We start from the raw sequence: 20232 nt of genomic DNA on the forward strand, positions 1-20232 counted from the left end.
GCAGGGTGGTGGAGTGGAGGGCAGGGTGGTGGAGTGGAGGGCAGGGTGGTGGAGTGGAGGGCAGGGTGGTGGAGTGGAGGGCAGGGTGGTGGAGTGGAGGGCAGGGTGGTGGAGTGGAGGGCAGGGTGGTGGAGTGGAGGGCAGGGTGGTGGAGTGGAGGGCAGGGTGGTGGAGTGGAGGGCAGGGTGGTGGAGTGGAGGGCAGGGTGGTGGAGTGGAGGGCAGGGTGGTGGAGTGGAGGGCAGGGTGGTGGAGTGGAGGGCAGGGTGGTGGAGTGGAGGGCAGGGTGGTGGAGTGGAGGGCAGGGTGGTGGAGTGGAGGGCAGGGTGGTGGAGTGGAGGGCAGGGTGGTGGAGTGGAGGGCAGGGTGGTGGAGTGGAGGGCAGGGTGGTGGAGTGGAGGGCAGGGTGGTGGAGTGGAGGGCAGGGTGGTGGAGTGGAGGGCAGGGTGGTGGAGTGGAGGGCAGGGTGGTGGAGTGGAGGGCAGGGTGGTGGAGGAGGCCAGGATGAGATCAGCCGTGATCGTATTGAACTGTGGGACAGGCTCGAGAAGCTAAATTGCCGACTCCTAATTACAAAGAACCGTACAGCACAGAACAGGCCCTTTGGCCCTCGATGTTGTGCCGAGCATTGTCCGAAACCAAGATCAAGCTATCCCACTCCCTGTCATTCTGGTGTGCTCCCAGAGGAGGCAATGGACTTTATGAGGGACCTTGGACATTGAAATTTACAAATTTAGGCCGTCCGGTGCCTTGATCTATCGTCGAGAGCGCTGTAGTGCTGGTGGTGACTCCGGCGTCGGCTTGATCTTCAGTGACACCGGGAGTGTGTTGAAATCCTCTTCATCCCCGGGTGGGAGCAAGAAGAGACATTGAGGACATTGACATTTGGAGGAGTTTTATTTGTTCATTGTAAAATGCATGGGGTGGGCTTCAAAACAGGGAAGCGACGATGGCGAGTTGCCTTTTATTTATCTTTATTCATTGGGAGGATTGGGGGGGAAAATGGGGTTGGTTCTTTGTTTTGAGGGTAGATGGGGGGGGGGGGGGGGGGGGGGGGGGGGGGGGAGGGGGGTTTGCTGACATGGATGCAGTTGAGAAAGGAGAGATAGCGGCAGACATCAGAGGGCGGGGTCTGGAGGGGCGCGTTACATGGGCCGGCCGAAAAAGGGGTATGGCTGATCGGCAGGGGAGCCCCCTGACCAGCCTGGTCACGTGGAATTTGTGGGGGCTGAATGGACCAGGTAAATGGTCCCGTATGTTCATGCATCGGAGGAGTCTGAAGGCGGACGTTGTGTTTTTGCAGGAGACATACCTAGGTTGGGTGACCAGATGTTCCATTCAGGGCTGGATTTGAAAACGAGGGGGCGGGAGTATTGGTTAATAAGAGGGTGGATAGGGCAGCACGGTGGCGCAGTAGATAACACTACTGCCTCACAGCACCGAGGTCCCAGATCGATCCCAGCTCTGGGTCACCGTCTGTGTGGAGTCCGCACATTCTTCTTGTGTCTACGTGGGTTTCGCCCCCACAACCCAAAGATGTGCAGGATAGATGGACTGGGGGCAGCACGGTGGCGCAAGGAGGAACTATGCTGTCTGATTCCACCTTCCAGCTGTTGGTCTGTCACACTGTAGGTAACAGCACCTCAAACACAAATCTGGGGTTCTTGATCAATAAGGGGATCGAGGGTTATGGGGAAAGGCAGGAGAATGGGGATGAGAAAAATATCAGCCATGATTGAATGGCGGAGCAGACTCAAGGGCCCGAATGGCCTAACTCTGCTCCGATGATGGTAAAATTTTAACCGGTGGAGCAGGCTCGAGAAGCTAAATTGCCGACTCCTAATTCTTAAGTTCTAAGAAGGAACTATTCTGTCTGATTCCACCTTCCAGCTGTTGGTCTGTAGCCCTGTAGGTAACAGCACCTCAAGCATTCATCACAGGAGTAAAATCCCTTGCGACCAGTATAACTTTTCAGCCTCTTCCTCAGAATTGTGTCAGTTCAAGGACACTGCATCTTCATTTTGGGCAGTTGATCATAATGATACTTGGGAGTCACAGCTGAAACATTGATCAACTGTTCTTTGGTTCTTCCTGGGATTCATTTCTATTCTTTCTTTCCCAATTGTGTCGAGACTGTATCATCCAAATCCACCTGTTCTTTAACCTTTTCGTTGTACTGATGCCTATGTCCAGCAGCGAGACGATTTTGAAATCTGGTAATCCTCAAGGCTTCTCATTCTTTGTGGCACCAGAGAACGTCCCAGCTGTTCCACAAAGGTTGAAGTAAATGACCGTTTTCCTGAAAATCTTTTCAAGGCAGCAAGCATCTGATCTAACAGGGTCGCCCTCTCAAGAACTGAACACGAGTTAGCACCAGGAACCTGCCCATATAAAATACCTCAAACAATCCAGTCATTTAAACACACATGATCTAGGAAGCCCCAAATTGTATAAGAAACTGACCAAATTCAAGCTGTTAAATTCAAGCAGCAAGAACACAATTGGTATGGGACAAGGTGGCACATCTCCACCTTGATCAACTAAATAACAGCCCACGAGAAGTGGTTAGCAAATTCTACTACCTTGGATCCAGTGATAGACACAGACAATACATCCGTATTGCATCGCTCTATACACAAATAGGGCAAGCAGTAACCACCTTCGGCTAACACAGGAAACATGGGACAACAACCTGAAGGAGCAAGTTGATGGTTTACAGGGCCTGTGTTCTCAGCACCTGAGCAACTTGCTGTATGGCTGCGAATAATGGGCGGATTACAGGTACCCAGAAGCTGTCTGTGGCACATTCTGGATACATCCTTGAAGGACAAATCATGAATGTGGCAGTCCTCTATGTGGCACTAATCAAACTGAGGGACCTCAGTGGGTCAGGCGCATCTGCTCAATGGAAGAGAGGAAAACAGTCACATTCCCAAGAACCTTTTGTATGGGGAGGTAGCCAGAGCAAGACACCCAGTGAGGCACCTCAAGTTTTGTCGGAAAACGTTTTCAACCTTCACCTTTAAACACCAGTCCTCGGCCATCATGTTATATTCCAGAAAGCCAGTTAGCGAAGGATAGAGCAGGACCTAATCCCTTGCCACTTGTATTTATTCACAAGAGATACATATTACAACTTACACCCAACAACCCAAGTTTGTGTTTATGGGGTCACAAGTTAATCACCAATGCAGTATATTAGCAGAGTTGTTTACCATCATATCAGCATTGCATTGGCTCTCTTAAATCTACCCCACAATGAAATTGTTTCAGAGACACAGAACCATTTCAAACAGCAATCATAGAATTTACAGTGCAGAAGGAGGCTATTCGGCCCATCGAGTCTGCACTGGCCCTTACAAAGTGCACCCTACTCAAGCCCACGTATCTACCCTATCCCCGTAACCCCCACTTAACCTTTTTGGACACCAAGGGCAATTTAGCATGGCCAATCCACCTAACCGCACATCTTTGGACTGTGGGAGGAAACCGGAGTACCAGGAGGAAACCCACGCAGACACAGGGACAACGTGCAGACTCCACACAGACAGTGACCTAAGCCAGGAATCGAACCTGGAGCTGTGAAGTAATTGTGCTAACCACTATGCTACCGTGCTGCCCGGTAGCACAGTCATACAGTAAAAACTCAATGCTAGTTTATAAAAGCCCTTTCACTCAGTAGATGGAGGTTTGAAACTTTTATTTAACACTTTCAGGTGCCATTTTGCTCATTCCACAGGCAACCTGATGCCACACATTCAACAGAATGACACGGACAGAGAATAAACATTAAAATCCATGTTCAGTAATACTGGGTTGATAATGCCTTTCCTTCCGGTTACAGATCCATTTTCAAACCTAATCTGTACAGGAAAATCAAATCCAACTTTCACAAAGTTTGCGACCAGAAGTATATTTTTTGGAGGGGTGGCAGAGGTTCAAGGTGAAGAATTGTGTTATCTTACCAACACAATTAAAACAGGGCTATTTTTCAGCTTTCAATAAAACTAAAAATTTATGTCTTCAGGGCTGCTGTCTCAAGTGATCTCTGCCAACACAACAAAGTTGGTGACAGGCTCAGGAAAGTAGACACGATGCATCGCAATTTGCTCATTTTCCCCCCAAATAATAAAAACGGTATCCGCCCCTCGCAAAGTAGAGCTTGCAACAAACGCAGCTCCACTATTTAACAAACATTTCACTTTTCTCACCTTCACATATTTGCCATTGATTTCGGGCAACTCCCCAATTTTCCGATTATCAAGCATCCGAATTTCATAAGACTGCCCTGAAAACAGAACAAATCAGAACAAGGTACAAAATTATCATTTGAATAAAATCAAGAAAATAAAAGTTTCCTTTTGTTAAACACGGAATATTGAAAAGACAGCAAGAAGCTCAAATCAAGGCAGCAGACACTGAAGCTGCTTGTGAAGCATTGCAGCCCAGTCACCATCTCCACCACAAGCACATTGCACCATCTTGTTTTCAAAATGCGAACTAACAACACTGGCCCAATTCACACAAATTGAGCCGTGCAATCCTAGACCTTACCTTGGTTAAGATATGTAAGTGTTTCATCATGGAGCTTCACAGCTGGAGAGGTAGCAGCACAAAGGACATACTGAAAGGGTAATAGTTTATTCTCGTTCTCTGGAGGCAAGTTGGACTCTTCCTGTTTGAAGATTGGCAGTGCGAGGACATCACTAAATTTAGAACAGAAGGAAATTAAAAATATAACCATGCATTACGTACTCAACAGAACCTAGTTACAGTCAAGTACTCATATCGACATCAGGACCATCAACAGGTGGCCCATATTCTATGGATTTAAACATCAGAGGTTCCACTTTGAATTTAATTTGTTACGTGTTCCGAGGTACAGTGAAAAGTATTGCTCTGCGTACACTCCAGGCAAATCATTCCATACATGAAAAAACATAGGACATACGATAACTACACAATGTAAATACATAGACCGAAGCATACAGAGTGTAGTACCACTCAGTAGAGAAGATGTGTGGAGCGATAAGATCAGTCCATAAGAGGGTCTTTAAGACAGAGATAGATAGGTTTTTGATTAATAAGGGGATCAGGGGTTATGGGGAGAAGGCAGGAGAATGGGGATGAGAAAAATATCAGCCATGATTGAATGGCGGAGCAGACTCGATGGGACGAGTCCATTGCGGAGGAGGTGTTGTTGTTTATTCTTACTGATTGTGGTCTATGGGTCAGGAAGTCGAGGATCCAGTTGCAGAGTGAGGAGCCAAGTCCGAGATTTTGGAGCGGTATTCTCCCGCCACACGCTGGGTGGGAAAATTGCCAAAGTGCCGCGCGAGTCGCGCCACGCTGCCCCGACACCCGCACGCGATTCTCCCACCCACCCCCGAAACCAGCGCCACGAGAATCATGGCGAGCGGCGATTCTCTGGCCCGGATGGGCTGCCGAAAAAAAATGACAGTCTCGCCGGCGCCGTTCACCCCTGGTCGCTGCCAGCGGGAACTGTGCGGGAACACGGGTGGGGGGGGGGGTCCTCCTTCACCGGAGTGGGGCCTACGATGGGGTCTGGCCCGCGATCGGGGCCCACCAATCAGCGGGCTGGCCTCTTCTCCTGCCCTCCCCCCGGGCCTACCTCCTTCTGCGGCCAGCCCCAGAACCCCGGCGCCATGTTGGTGAGGGGCCAGCGAGGGTCAAGACGTTCCCTGCGCATGCGCAGGATGGCGCAGCCCAACTGCGCATGCGCAGGAATGAGCTGCCCCAACTGCGCATGCGCGGGAATGAGCTGCCCCAACTGCGCATGCACGGGTTGGCGCGGCGCCCATTTGGCGCCACGCAAGGAGGCTGGAGTGGCATGAACCGCTCCAGCGCCGTGCTGGCCCCCTGTGGGGGCCAGAATAGGTCGCGCCCAAGCCCTGTTCGCGCCGTCGTGAAACGCAACGGCGTTCACGACGGCACAGGCACCTAGTCCCTGGAGCGGAGAATACCACCCTTGATATGAGCTTGGGGACTGGGATTATCTGCAAAATCCTAGTTTTAAACAGATTTCTGCTCATTTATTTGCATACTGCACATTAATCTTCCAAAAAAAAAACTAAGCGTCTTAGAATAGAATTTATTTTTAAAAATGCAATTACAATTTAACAACGGTAATTGGGTGTAGTGTGTATAATATACCCAAAATATGTTTTTCACAAAAATAAGCAGGGTGCGAAGAAGTTGGGATTTTTAAAAACTGATAATACCTTGAACAAAATACACAGCACAAGTCAATTGGTGTCCAGTATTATTTTTTCAAAATCTAATCTTTTCAAGTGTTCCCGAAGTGTCCTTGAACCTACTGAAAAAACAGCTTCATTTTAAGAGCCTCACTAAAGTAGCACAATTAGCCAAAACTCCCCATGGGGACCGATTCAAGGCGAGGGGCTGGTCTGTTTTGTGCTCTGGCTGGTTTCTAATTAGCACAAACTATCCTGGAAATTCAGCAATCTTTGAACAATTGCACTGGGAGGGAGAAATAATGCAACGTAGCAGAAACCTCCAACTCCATCTCCAGATTTGTACAAACTGCAATCCACACAACTCTTGTGTTTCAGTTCAAACACAGTACGAGTAAGCATGCTGGCATATAGTGGAATTAAACATTGTGGCTCTTCAGTGTACTTGGTACGGTTTACTATGTCTGGTTTCAGGGCTGCCTTGGGGAACTACAGTTGGTGCTTCAGTTGAATGAGGAAGTTTCTTTACAACCCACCTTCCAACCAGACAAAACACCAGTTTGAAAGAACAAACGTATAAGATGTCCCACTGCTCCAGGAAGAGTGCTCATTTGGTTGGATGGGGGTCAGACACACGGCAGGAGAAACCTGAAGGAGCTTCACCTGATCTAGGCGTGTTAAATACTGGCAGTGCACACACAAAATAAACTAATATTTAACAGAAGATAAAGCATTCACATTTTAGAGGGCTCTAATCTGATCCTAGCTTCCGTTCGAAGATCAACCCACGGAAAGCCACTGGCCCGGACAGGCGCTCAGGTCTTGCGTGGATCAGCTGGCGGGGGTATTCTCAGACATCTTCAACCTCTCTTTACAACAATCTGAGGTCCCTATCTGCTTCAAGAAGACATCCATCATCATGAAGTGCTTCGAAAGGTTAGTCATGGCACAAATCAACTCCAGCCTTCCGGATTGCCTTGATCCACTACAGTTTGCCTACCGCTGCAACAGGTCCACAGCAGACACCATCTCCATGGCCCTGCACTCTACCCTGGAACACCTAGATAACAAAGACACCCATGTCAGAATCCTATTTATCGACTACAGCTCAGCTTTCAACACCATCATTCCTACAAAACTCATCTCCAAACTCCATGGCCTTGGCTCCTCCCTCTGCGACTGGATCCTGAACTTTCTAGCCCACAGACCACAATCAGTAAAGATAGGCAACAACACCTCCTCCATGATCATCCTCAACACCGGTGCCCCACAAGGCTGTGTCCTCAGCTCCCTACTATACTCCTTATACACCTATGACTGTGTGGCCAAATTCCCCTCGATTTTCAAATTTGCTGATGACACCACAGTAGTGGGTCGGATTTCAAACAATGACAAGACAGAGTATAGGAGTGAGTTGGAGAACCTGGTGAACTGGTGCGACAACAATAATCTCTCCCTCAATGTCAACAAAACGAAGGAGATTGTCATCGACTTCAGGAAGCGTAGTGGAGAACATGCCCCTGTCTACATCAATGCGAACAAAGTAGAAAGAGTCGAGAGCTTCAAATTTTTAGGTGTACAGATCACCAACAACCTGTGTTGGTCCCCCCATGCCGACACTATAGTTAAGAAATCCCACCAACAACTCTACTTTCCCAGAAAGTTGGTTTGCAGGTGCAACAGGTGATTAAGAAGGCAAATGGAGTTTTGTCCTTCATTGCTAGAGGGATGGAGTTTAAGACTAGGGAGGTTATGCTGCAATTGTATTAGGTGTTAGTGAGGCCACACCTGGAGTATTGTGTTCAGTTTTGGTCTCCTTACTTGAGAAAGAACATACTGGCACTGGAGGGGGTGCAGAGGAGATTCACGAGGTTAATCCCCGAGCTGAAGGGGTTGGATTACGAGGAGAGGTTGAGTAGACTGGGACTGTACTCGTTGGAATTTAGAAGGATGAGGGGGGATCTTATAGAAACATTTAAAATTATGACGGGAATAGATAGGATAGATGCAGGCAGGTTGTTTCCACTGGCGGGTGAAAGCAGAACTAGGGGGCATAGCCTCAAAATAAGGGGAAGTAGATTTAGGACTGAGTTTAGGAGGAACTTCTTCACCCAAAGGGTTGTGAATCTATGGAATTCCTTGCCCAGTGAAGCAGTTGAGGCTCCTTCATTACATGTTTTTAAGGTAAAGATAGATAGTTTTTTGAAGAAAAAAGGGATTAAGGGTTATGGTGTTCGGGCCGGAAAGTGGAGCTGAGTCCACAAAAGATCAGCCATGATCTCATTGAATGGCGGAGCAGGCTCGAGGGGCCAGATGGCCTACTCCTGCTCCTAGTTCTTATGTTCTTATGTTAAGACTGAGGAAATTTGGCATGCCAGCTACGACTCTCACCAACTTCCACAGATGCACCATAGAAAGCATTCTTTCTGGTTGTATCACAGCTTGGTATGGATCCTGCTCTGCCCACGACTGCAGGAAACTGCAAAAGGTTGTGAATGTAGCCCAATCCATCAGGCAAATCAGCCTCCCACCCATTGACTCTATCTATAATTCCCGCTGTCTCAAAGGCAGCCAGCATAATTAAGGACCCCACGCATCCCGGACATACTCTCTTCCACCTTCTTCCGTCAGGAAAAAGATACCAAAGTTTGAGGTCACGTACCAACCGACTCAAGAACAGCTTCTTCCCTACTGCCATCAGACTTTTGAATGGACCTACCTCGTATTAAGTTGATCTTTTCTCTATACCTTGCTATAACGTTATATTCTGCAGTCTCTCCTCCCTTCCTTATATACGGTGTGCATTGTTTGTACAGCATGCAAGAAACAATACTTTTCACTGTATACTAATACACGTGACAATAATAATCAAATCAAAATAGAGTGTTCTCCCCCCCCCCCCCCCCCCCCCCCCACCCGCATTTGTTAAAATAATTCCCCGATTTTTACGGTATCCTGGTCTTCCTATTCCCTACTCCGATATTCCTTCCTTCCCCAAAACATGAGCAGCATCAAGCTATTCCACTTTGGTGTGCAAGAAGCCACGGTCAATTCTGTCCTCCATGTCAACTTCCAGTGAGCATAAGAGTTGTCAAAATAAGATTGCTGGCAGACTGTTCTCATTCCAGGCCCGAACCAAAGTTAATTGTAGACTTGTTCCCCCACAACGAGCTGACAATTTCATTAATCAAGTCCAAAATACCATGTCTTTCCAAAAAAAAGATAAACCCGACCTGCTGACCATATCCTTCAATTATTTTTTCTACTACATGTAATTGTCGCTGACTCCCATGCGACCGTTTGTCCCAGGCAAATGACTCCCATGCGACCGTTTGCTTCAATTGACACTAGCAAATGACACACCAATTCCACCGTTTGCTTCAATCGCCACTGGTAAATGACACACCAATTCCACCGTTTGCTTCAATCGCCACTGGTAAATGACACACCAATTCCACCGTTTGTCCCTGGTAAATGACACACCAATTCCACCGTTTGTCCCTGGTAAATGACACACCAATTCCACCGTTTGTCCCAGGTAAATGACACACCAATTCCACCGTTTGTCCCTGGTAAATGACACACCAATTCCACCGTTTGTCCCTGGTAAATGACACACCAATTCCACCGTTTGTCCCTGGTAAATGACACACCAATTCCACCGTTTGTCCCAGGTAAATGACACACCAATTCCACCGTTTGTCCCAGGCAAATGACACATTAATTCCACCGTTTGTCCCAGGCAAATGACTCCCATGCGACCGTTTGTCCCAGGCAAATGACTCCCATGCGACCGTTTGTCCCAGGCAAATGACTCCCATGCGACCGTTTGGCCCAGGCAAATGACTCCCATGCGACCGTTTGGCCCAGGCAAATGACTCCCATGCGACCGTTTGGCCCAGGCAAATGAACTCCCATGCGACCGTTTGTCCCAGGCAAATGACTCCCATGCAACCTTTGTCCCAGGCTATTGATTCCCATGCGACCATTTGTCCCAGGCAAATGACTCCCATGCAACCGTTTGTCCCAGACAAATGACTCCCATGCAACCGTTTGTCCCAGGCAAATGACTCCCATGCGACCGTTTGCTTCAGTCTACATTAGCAAAAGTGGCTCCAAGGAAGTGTTTAAAAAACACTGCCCTACAAGACAAACTGCTCCTGGGTAAACATTCACTGAAGAGAGATTATGCATTCCCACCCTCCTCCAGCATTGAAACAGCTTGTTTGCTTGTCACCATTATGAACACTTCGAGGAAAAGAGCAGATGAGATCAGTACTTCTTTGTAGAACACAGAGGTAGCTGCAACTTCTACCCCCACTACAAACAGTGAACTAATTCACATTTCAGAAACCAGTAAAAGGCACAACCAAAGTAGAAGAGGAGGAGGTGGGAGAAGGTACAGATAGCCACATTACTGTTCAACTGGAACAAGCAGTTGGCACTACACAAGTCAATCATCGTTCCAGTGTGCTGGTCACTTGCTGCAGCTACAAAGAATGTCCTATTGCAAGCAAACTATTTTCCGTGTTATTTCAGTCTCAAATACTTAGCACCCAATTACATGGCAAGCTGGAGCTAACAAGAAGCACTCCGCAATTTCAATAGGCTTAATTTTCCAACTGGCTGTTTTTGCTTTGGGTGATTACAGAAATCAGAGTAAAGCAGTACATTCTTTGGAGAATTGGTACATGCTTTTATCAGTGGTTCTGCAGTTTTATGAGCTTTCCTTTATTTGCAAGGTTACATTTTATACCGTCAGTTGCATTGAAACCAAATTCATCGGTTCTGGAACAACGGGCCCATTTTAGGATGTTGTGAGCTCGTGGTCAGATAGCAGTCTTTTCTGCCTGATGCTACGTGAGGCTAATTAATACAAACACAAGAATAGGCTCCGAGTCTCTGGTAATCCCTGTTTAAACCACAATGCCTTTCCACCTTTTAAAGCTGAACATTTTTGTCACCTCTAGCTTCTATCAAAATTTTAAAACTGCTCCTCTATTCTATTTTGTAGAAGAGACAACTTTGAAAATAAAATATTCTTACATTAACATTGATCAAATTCTTTGAAAAAGATATCATCCCCTCATTAATAGGGAAAACATATTAAAAGGTGCAGTATTATCTAATGCTTGCCCAGTAAACAATTGAAAATATTTTTCCTTCAGTGCAAATAATCCTTCCACATACGCAGTGTAAGTACATAGATTCTGAAACACAACGTCACTCCACAACTATCTAATTTGCTGATCACAAACACTGGGGCACAACATTGGCAGCACAGTGGTTAGCACTGCTACATCACAGCACCAGGGACAAGGATTCAATTCCAGCCTTGGGGAACTGTGTGGAGTTTGCACGTTCTCCCCGTGTCTGCATAGGTTTCCTCCCACAGTCCAAAGATGTGCAGATTAGGTGGACTGGCCATGATAAATTGCCCCTTGATGTCCAAAGATGTGACAGTTAGGTGAGGTTGTGCGGGGGGGGAAGTGAGCCCAGGTAGGGTGCTCTTTCAGAAGGCCAGTGCAGACCCGATGGGCTGATGATTCTACTAGAATTTTCAGCCAGCAGACACCAGCACGGCAATAAGTGCATGCTTCGCTGCTACAAGTCACTTTCTTTTGCCTCATTCTCTAGCTGATTATTTGACACAATTCATTCATCTGCTCTCAGCCAATACTTTGTTTTTTATACGACCACCGTTTCCTACAATACAACAGTGACCTTAGAAACTGCAAAGTGCTTTGGGGTGTCCAGAGGTCATGAAAGGTGCTTTATAAATGAAAGTTATGTTTAGTCAGCTATCAAGCAAGATAGCAGAAAAGATGCAGAAACTTGGGGAAGGAGGAGCGGCGTGGAAAAGAAAGACACTTGGTACGAGAATAATCCTATAACTACCAATATTTTGCCCTTCCATGTGCCTCATGCAGTTAGATGGATTGGCCATGATAAATTGTCCCTTAGTGTCCAAAAATGCCATCCTTTTTCTCCACTGTAGGGATTCTATGAACACAATTTGTTTGTTTTTTTAAGATTTAACTTCTGTTCAGTTACGCTTCTGCCCACCCTGTGCCAGACTTGGCATTTGAAATTACAAAACACATGGACACCATGAAAGTGAACTTGTGTTGGAGATGGGGTCACCAGTACAAACAGATGGTGCAGTGCCGTGACGGGCAAGCCAGGCTAGTGAGTGGGCCCACAAGTGGCCCTCCATCTCAGTAGGCCACAAGCTTGAAATTTGATCACTAACCGTGAGCCTTGAATAAGATTGAATACATTTAACACATACTGAATATTTCATAATGAGCTTAATCATTTGTCAATAGAACTATTAACTTCAAACGGTAAAAACTACACTGGATTGGACGGGGAGCGCATGGATGCAGAAGGAGCGCAATAATAATAATAATAATAATAACTTATTGTCACAAGTAGGCTTCAATGAAGTTACTGTGAAAAGCCCCTAAGTTGCCACATTCCGGCACCTGTCTGGGAAGGCCGGTATAGGAAACCACGCTGCTGGCCTTATTCTGCATTACAAGCCAGCTGTTTAACCCACTGTGCTAAACCAGCCCCTGTGGAGCAGGCTCAAAGGGCCAAACAGCCTACTCCAGCTCCTATTTTCTACGTTTCCATGTTTCGCTCACAGTCTACGTTGTGAGCATCTAACACACACCTCACTTCACGTGTGAACCACCTCAGTCATACTGGTCGGAAAAAAAACACCAATGCAAATCAACGGAATGTAGAAGACCAGCGTATGGACAACGGTCAACAAAGTTTCTCGTGGGCCCCACTCACAGCCCTGATGGGCCGCATGTGGACTCCAAGCAGCAGGTTGCCCACCACTGGCCTAACAGGTGTGGGTAGTAAAGAACTTGTGGAACAAGGGGTGTGACTGGAGCTTATTCTTTAGCGGCTCTACAATAACGTGAATGCCTGAAAAATGAGGTGATCGTACCTGACAGAAAAGGAGTGGAAATCATTTTGAAATAAGTCAGTGAAGATTTATTTTTGCCAGAGAGAAGCTCAAAGGTGGTGGAGGGGGTGAGAGAGAAATGGGCTGGTGGATGGAATGAACAATTAATCAAGAGCACAGACAGTCTGATGCCCTTTTCTTGCCTGGATTCATAAAAACAAAAAAAGGAGAAAATTCCAACACTGATTACTTTCAAAAATGAAATTATCCATTTTGAAGTTCACAAACAAGTAACTATCAAGGGCAGCACGGTGGTGCAGTGGTTAGCACTGCTGCCTCACGGCACCGAGGTCCCGGGTTCTATCCCGGCTCTGGGTCACTGTCCGTGTGGAGTTTACACATTCTCCCCATAACTGCGCGGGTTTCACCCCCACAACCCAAAGATGTGCAGGGTAGGTGGATTGGTCACGCTAAATTGCCCCTTAATTGGAAAAAAATTAATTGGGTACTCTAAATTTTTTTTTTAAACAAGTAACTATCAACACAAGGATCTACTGAACAGTACACATAAAAAACACATGAAAAATTGTCACTCAGAGGGGGAACAGGTGTGTTAAGCAACAACTTCAACCCACAAGAGCAAGAATGGGTTTCAAACACTCATTTCCCAGGCAGTGATGACTTGGAGGACTGCACTTGGAGGAAAACTGCTCCTAAAAATAGCCTTGAACCTGCCTGGAAAGAGGTGGAGAGATTTATTGAGAACAAAAGACCCCATTGAGAAAAATGCACCACCGTGGATAGCTAAGGATGGTGTCATTTTAGAAATCAGCAAACAATGACTTCAAAGAAAAAACAAAAACAGACAGGTAAGGGATTGTTACGACAGAGATGGATGGAGTGCTCGGTCTCTAGATCCACTGCTCCACGGGTCACATCATATATTTAAATGATATTTCCAACCAACAATATGGCCAAATACGTGCCTTGCTTCCTAGTTTATTATAGAACCAGACATTTCAGGTAGAAAGCCAAAGTTTAACAGTACCAACTATGAAGGTATAATATTCTGAACATCCCAACTCCCATGTAACTCTGCAAAAAGATTAAAAGACAACAGTTCAAAGGGATAGGATTTTGTTTTTTTAATTAATTTTTGCCTGGATGAGTGCAGCTCCAACAACACTCATGTTGGGTTCAGGCGACGCTGGTTCGATCAGCATTTATTGTCCAAGCCTAGTTGCCCTTGAGACGGTGGCACTGAGTTGCATTCTTGAACCGCTGCAGTCCATGTAGTGTAGGTACACCCACTATGCGGTTAGGGAGAGAGTTATAGGATTTTGATTCAGCAACAGTGAAGGAACAGCCAATACATTTCCAAGTCAGGATGGTGAGTGACTGGGAGGGGAATCTCCAGGTGGTGGGGTTCCCAGGTAGCTGCTTCCCTTGTCCTTCTAGATGGTAGTGGCCGTGGGTTTGGAAGGTGCTGCCTAAGGAGCCTTGGTGAGTTCCTGCAGTGCATCTTGTAGATGGTACACACGGCTGCTACTGTGTGTCAGTGGTGGAGGGAGTGAATATTTGTGGAAGGGGTGCCAATCAAGCGGGGCTGCTTTGTCCTGGATGGTGTCGAGCTTCTTGAGTGTTGTAGGAGGTGCACTCATCCAGGCAAATGGAGAGTATTCCATCACACTCCTGAGTGGGGATGCGGTGGTATTGTCGCTGGACTAGCAATCCAGAGACCAGATAATGATCTGTGGACCTGGGTTTGAATCCCACCATGACAGATGGGGAATTTAAACTCAATAAAATATATGGAATTAAAAGACCATGAAACCATTGTCGACTGTCTTAAAAACCCATCTGGTTCACTAATGTCCTTTAGGGAAGGAAATCTGCCATCTGGTCTGGCTCACACGTGACTCCAGACCCACAGCAATGTGGTTGACTCTTTGCCCTCTGAAACAGCCGAGCGAGACACTCAGTTGTATTCAACCGCGACAAAAACACAAAAACGGAATGGGACGGACCACCCGGCATCGACCCAGGCACCGGAAATGACAACGGCAAACCCAGTAGCATGGTGGTTAGCATCAATGCTTCACAGCTCCAGGGTCCCAGGTTCGATTCCCGGCTGGGTCACTGTCTGTGTGGAGTCTGCACGTCCTCCCCGTGTGTGCGTGGGTTTCCTCCGGGTGCTCCGGTTTCCTCCCACAGTCCAAAGATGTGTGGGTTAGGTGGATTGGCCATGCTAAATTGCCCGTAGTGTAAGGTTAATGGGGGGATTGTTGGGTTACGGGTATACGGGTTACGTGGGTTTAAGTGGGGTGATCATTGTTCGGCACAACATTGAGGGCCGAAGGGCCTGTTCTGTGCTGTACTGTTCTATGTTCTATGTACAATGTCCTCCTTACTAACATCTGGGGGCTTGTGCCAAAGTTGGGAAGAGCTATCTCACAGACTAGTTAAGCAACAGCCTGACATAGTCATACTCACAGAATCACACCTTATAGACAATGTCCCAGACACCACTATCACCATCGCTGGATATGTCCTGTCTCACCGGCAGGACAGAGCCAGGAGAGGTGGCCGCACAGTGGGATACAGTCAGGATGGAGTTGCCCTGGGAGTCCTCAACATCGACTTTGGACCCCATGAAGTCTCATGGCTTCAGGTTATACATGGGCAAGGAAACCGCCTGCTGATTACCACGTACCGGCCACAATCAGCTGATGAATCAGTGCTCCTCCATGTTACACACCACTTGGAGGAAGCAATGAGGGTGGCAAGGGCACAGAACATACTCTGGGTCAGGGACTTCAATGTCCATCACCAAGAGTGGCTCAGTCGTACCACCACAGACCGAGCTGGCCGGGTCCTAAAGGACATAGCTGCTAGACTGGGACTGCAGCAGGTGGTGAGGGAACCAACAAGAGGGAAAAACATACTTGACCTCATTCTCACCAACCTGCCTGCTGCAGATGCATCTGTCCATGACAGTATCGGTAGAAGTGACCACCGCACAATCCTTGTGGAGACAAAGTCCAGTCTTCACATTGAGGATACCCTCCATTGTGTTGTGTGGCACTGCCACCATGCTAAATGGGATAGACTTCGAACAGATTTAGCAACTCAAGATTGGGCATCCATGAGGCACTGTGGGCCATCAGCAGCAGCAGAATTCTATTCAACACAATCTGTAACCTCATGGCCCAGCATATCTCCCACTCTACCATTACCACCAAGCCAGGGGGTCAACCGTGGTTCAATGAAGAGTGCAGGAGAGCATGCTAGGAGCAACACCAGGCATACTGAAAAATGGGGTGTCAACCTGGTGAAGCTTCAGCACGGGACTACTTGTGTGCCAAATTGCATAAGCAGAAAGTAATAGACAGAGCTAAGCAATTCCACAACCAACAGATCAGATCTAAGCTCTGTAGTCCTGCCACATCCAGCCGTGAATGGTGGTGGCCAATTAAACAACTCACTGGAGGAGGAGGCTCCACAAATATCCCCATCCTCAATGATGGAGGAGCCCAGCACATCAGTGCAAAAGACAAGGCTGAGGCATTCGCAATAATCTTCAGCCAGAAGTGCTGAGTGGATGATCCATCTCCGTCTCCTCCAGAGGTCCCCAGCATCACAGATGTCAGTCTTCAGCCAATACGATTCATTCCACGTGATATCAAGAAACGGCTGAAGGCACTGGAGACTGCATAGGCTATGGGCCCTGACAATATCCCGGCAATAGTACTGAAGACTTGTGCTCCAGAACTTGCCGCACCCGCAGCCAAGCTGTTCCAGTGCAGCTACAACACTGGCATCTACCCAGCAATGTGGAAAATTGCCCAGGTGTTTCCTGTACACAAGAAACAGGACAAATCCAACCCAGCCAATTACCACCCGTTCAGTCTACTCTCCGTCATCAGCACAGTGATGGAATGAGTCATCAACCTGCCCACTGATGCTCAGTTTGGGTTCCGCCAGGCTCACTCAGCTCCTGACCTCGTTACAGCCTTGGTTCAAACATGGCCAAAAGAGGTGAGGTGAGAGTGACTGCCCTTGACATCAAGGCAGCATTTGACCGAGTGTGGCATCAAGGAGCCCGAGCTAAACTGGAGTCAATGGGAATAAGGGGGGAAACTCTCCACTGGTTGGAGTTATACCCGGCACAAAGGAAGATGGTTGTGGTGGTTGGAGGTCAATGATCTCAGCTCCAGGACATCACTGCAGGAGTTGCTCAGGATAGTGTCCGAGGCACAACCATCCTACGCCAGGTAATGACCACCTCCTACAAGAGAGGATCTAACCACTATCCTTTGACATTCAATGACATTACCATCGCTGAATCCCCACTATCAACACCCTGGGAGGACTAGCATTGATCAGAAACTGAACTGGACCCAGCCATATTAATACCATGGCTACCAGGGCAGGTCAAAGGCTAGGAATCTTATGACAAGAAGGTTTTATGACACAAGATAATAAGCTCATGGTGTCGTGGGTGAGATGGGAGCATGGACAGAGGCTTGGCAACAGGAAACAAGTCAGGATAAACAGATCATTTTCAGTCCTCAGTGTGAGACCTGAACAACGTGTGCTTGGTAAGAGAGAAGGCTGAACAGTTTCTGGCTTCGCTGTTCGAAACGTATCCTTGGCATCTTTTGGCAGAGCATGGGTCAGCAACTCTGAATTAATACACTCCAGGACCTCCATCAGCATACACTCACTGCTAAACAAACGATGCCTGCACGGATCTACTTCCCATTGGATAGGTGACAGCCGCATACCTAAAGACCTATCAAACAGTGACTTGGCCACTGGATTACAACCTCCTGGGTGTCCGTCCCTCTGCTATGAGGACACCTGCAAGCAAGATATTAAGACGGCAGACTGACACTAGCAACTGGGTGACAATTGCCAAAAGCCCGAACCCCTGGAGGCGGATTGTTTAAAGAGCATTTCAAGACCGGGGTTCAAATCCTGCCTCGGGTGACTGTGTGGCGTCTGCACGTTTTCCCAGTGTCTGCGTGGGTTTCTTCCGGGTGCTCCGGCTTCCTCCCACAGTCCAGAGATATACAGTACAGGAGGCCATTTGGCCCATCAGGTCTGCACTGACCCTTCGAAAGAGCACCCTAGCTTGGCCCACACTCCTGCCCACCCAGCCCTATCCCCCGTAATCCCAGAACGTAACCTAACAATTCCTTGGTACTGCAATTTATCATGGTCAATCCACCTAACCTGCACATCTTTGGACACTAAGGGACAGTTTAACACGGCCAATCCACCTAATCTGTACATCTTTGGACACTAAGGGGCAATTTAGCATGGTCAATCCACCTAACCTGCACATCTTTGGACACTAAGGGACAGTTTAACACGGCCAATCCACCTAATCTGTACATCTTTGGACACTAAGGGGCAATTTATCATGGCCAATCCACCCTAACCTGCACATCTTTGGACACTAAGGGACAATTTATCATGGTCAATCCACCTAACCTGCACATCTTTGGACACTAAGGGACAATTTAGCATGGCCAATCCACCTAACCTGCACATCTTTGGACTGTGGGAGGAAACCGGAGCACCCGGAGGAACGCACGTAGACACGGGGAGAAAGTGCAGACTCCGCAGAGTCACCCGAGGCCGTAAATGAACCCGGGACCCTGGAGGTGTGAGACAGCAGTGCTATCCACTGTGCTACCCAAAAGAAGTGGAATGTGAGAGATGGGTGTGAAATATCAGCGAGGAAGCTGATCTCATGCCTGTGGATTATGTCACCAAAGGCAGCAGAGAGAAAAGGAGTAGAGGACCAGGATAGATCCTTCGGGATTCTAGAGCAGAAGCAGAAAGAGAAATAATTGCTGACTTTGAAATATATTGCTGTTTCTTCACTGTCGCTGGGGCAAAATCCTGGAACTCCCTCCCTAACAGCACTGTGGGTGCACCTACACCACATGGACTGCAGCGGCTCAAGAAGTTGCTCACCACCATCTTCTCAAGGGGCAATTAGGGGCAGTCAATATATGTTGGCCTAATCAGCAATGCCCACACGCCATAAATAAAAAGTGAAAAAAGGGATTATACAAACTAGGGGTATATCCCCTGGAAATTAAATGGTTAAGGGGTTATTTGATCAAAGTTTACAAGATATTGCAAGGTACAAACGGGGTAGATCGGGAAACACTGTATCCACCAAGTAGGGAGAATGCCAAATATCTGGAGGGAGGCCTTCCAGGAATTACATTTGGAAAGACCTCGACACACAGGAGTGTGGAACTCTCTTCCCCAAATGGTAATTGACATTAGATCAATTTGTCATTTGCTGTACAGAACTAGAGCATTGCTGAAAAAAGGTCAATCACAAGAATACTCATGTCAAGAGTGTCGACCGGTTGGCACGTGGAGTCCAATTGGTGGAGGTGTCGTCATGGAGAATGCACCAGCTAAGTGACTGACAGTTAACAGCCAAACATTGGTATAAATTTAAACCAGGCAGTTTGACCCTGATTGGTCAAGCTATTGCCCTGAGGAATGAGACAGTGAATGGCTGTCACTTGTATTGTACACACATTACACATTAGGTCCATGATTGTTTCAGCTAAACATGTTCTTTCTGTCTGGAAAGGACAGGGGACATGTATTAATATCCTAATGCACCACATCGTGCGAGTCCAACTGACAATCGGGTCGTCAGCGTACTTTTTAGCACAAGATTATTTAGCAAATGTTGTCCTATCACAGAATCACATCTATCTTTAAACAAATGTTTATCTCGTGGGATAATGGCCACCCTGGTCAGATCATTTCACGCTGTATATTGTGTAAACTCACAGGGAGACCCACTCTCAGCCCTGAAAGTGTCCAGCCTACTCAAGACTACTCTGGAAGGGCAAGGTATCTCAAACAACAGATGAAGCTTGCTGTTTCACATTGCTACGATGTAGTCGCAACACCAGTGGTATCGGCCAGTAACAGGATGCTGCCTTCAAGCCAAAAATACATTGCGTCGATGCCTCGACCGCTCTGATGGTGCATTGTTTTGCGGTGGTCTGCTGTGCCCTCCACAACCTGGCAAAGCAGCTGGGCAACATGC

At 47.5% G+C, this 20232-nt stretch overlaps 1 protein-coding gene across 2 annotated transcripts in view; it reads right to left on the reverse strand.

Annotated features, from left to right (window-relative positions):
* The window catches only part of tfcp2 (transcription factor CP2), a 151778-nt gene that overhangs the window by 106469 nt on the left and 25077 nt on the right, over nucleotides 1-20232 (reverse strand). For both annotated transcript variants that reach the window (XM_038786352.1, XM_038786353.1), the window contains exons 2-3: nucleotides 4554-4705; nucleotides 4211-4287 (exon numbers count right to left, since the gene is read on the reverse strand). In XM_038786352.1, coding sequence (XP_038642280.1) covers nucleotides 4211-4287; nucleotides 4554-4705 — 229 coding nt within the window. The remainder of the gene's footprint in view (nucleotides 1-4210; nucleotides 4288-4553; nucleotides 4706-20232) is intronic.

The sequence above is a fragment of the Scyliorhinus canicula genome, chromosome 28 (genome assembly GCF_902713615.1).
Source record: "Scyliorhinus canicula chromosome 28, sScyCan1.1, whole genome shotgun sequence".
Classification (NCBI taxonomy): domain Eukaryota; kingdom Metazoa; phylum Chordata; class Chondrichthyes; order Carcharhiniformes; family Scyliorhinidae; genus Scyliorhinus; species Scyliorhinus canicula.